The sequence below is a fragment of the Sinocyclocheilus anshuiensis genome, unplaced genomic scaffold, assembly GCF_001515605.1.
Source record: "Sinocyclocheilus anshuiensis isolate Anshui unplaced genomic scaffold, SAMN03320099.WGS_v1.1 scaffold2305, whole genome shotgun sequence".
Taxonomy (NCBI): Eukaryota; Metazoa; Chordata; class Actinopteri; order Cypriniformes; family Cyprinidae; genus Sinocyclocheilus; species Sinocyclocheilus anshuiensis.
In genome coordinates, this window is record NW_015552535.1 from 247,407 (window position 1) to 248,408 (window position 1,002).

At 31.1% G+C, this 1,002-nt stretch overlaps 1 protein-coding gene across 1 annotated transcript in view; it reads left to right on the plus strand.

The window, feature by feature from the left end:
• The window catches only part of LOC107663746 (receptor-type tyrosine-protein phosphatase mu-like), a 313,414-nt gene that overhangs the window by 198,825 nt on the left and 113,587 nt on the right, over positions 1-1,002 (plus strand). The window contains exon 15 of the mRNA XM_016454059.1: positions 294-449. Coding sequence (XP_016309545.1) covers positions 294-449 — 156 coding nt within the window. The remainder of the gene's footprint in view (positions 1-293; positions 450-1,002) is intronic.

Sequence of the window (1,002 nt, forward strand, 5' to 3'; positions counted from 1 at the left end):
ATATAATTTTATATTACATATTTGATGTATTTCTATAGAATTTATTTAATTTGTTTAATTAAATAATTTAGAATTTATTTAATGCAAATCATTTATTTTATATTTATTTGCATATTTTATATATTTTTATATATGTATATATTTATTTTAATTTATATATAAATTATTTTTTAAATATTTTTTATTTATTTATAGATTTTTGTAGATTTTATATTACATATTTTTATATTGGTATGTGGTTTATTTTATATATAAATAACGTGTTATTAAATTTGTCATTTGTGTGTTCTCAGTATTACTTCACCGCAGAGTTCCCAGCCGCTCGCATCCAGACGCCGCTGCCCTTCGCCGTCGGAGACAACCGCACCTACGACAGCTACTGGAACCTTCCTCTGCTGCCACACAAGAGCTACAGCATCTACTATCAGGCCGTCAGCACAGCCAACGGGGTGAGGACACACTAACACTCGCACAGCTTCAGATTCACGGTGTGATTGACAGACAGCATGCTCCTGATCACGGAGTAAAGCAGCAGCATCTGAGGAATCACTCACTAACTCTCAACTTTAGTACTTTAGTGCTGGTAAACAAGAGTAACTATAATCATAAACATGTATTATTTCAACAGCTGTGATTGTCTCTGAAGGAGAAAAGCAGTCGTTATATGAGAGAAACTCAAGCAGGTAATTAGCAGTCAGTGGGCCGAGAATAATTTAAACGCTGCCCTTTACAACGAAACCAGACTCCATTTTTTATTATTATTTATTGCGACGCACCCTTAAAGTGGAACTTTTTCTCACTCTGATGCACTTAATAGTCTTGCAATTAAAATGACAGCATATTTATATATTTTTATATCATTTATTATGTATATAAATAAGCAATATATAGTATATATATATATATATATATATATATATATATACACACATACATACATACACATATATGAACGTGCAAAATGCAGTAGTAAAGTAGTGCAAGAAAGGATGCTTTTAAACA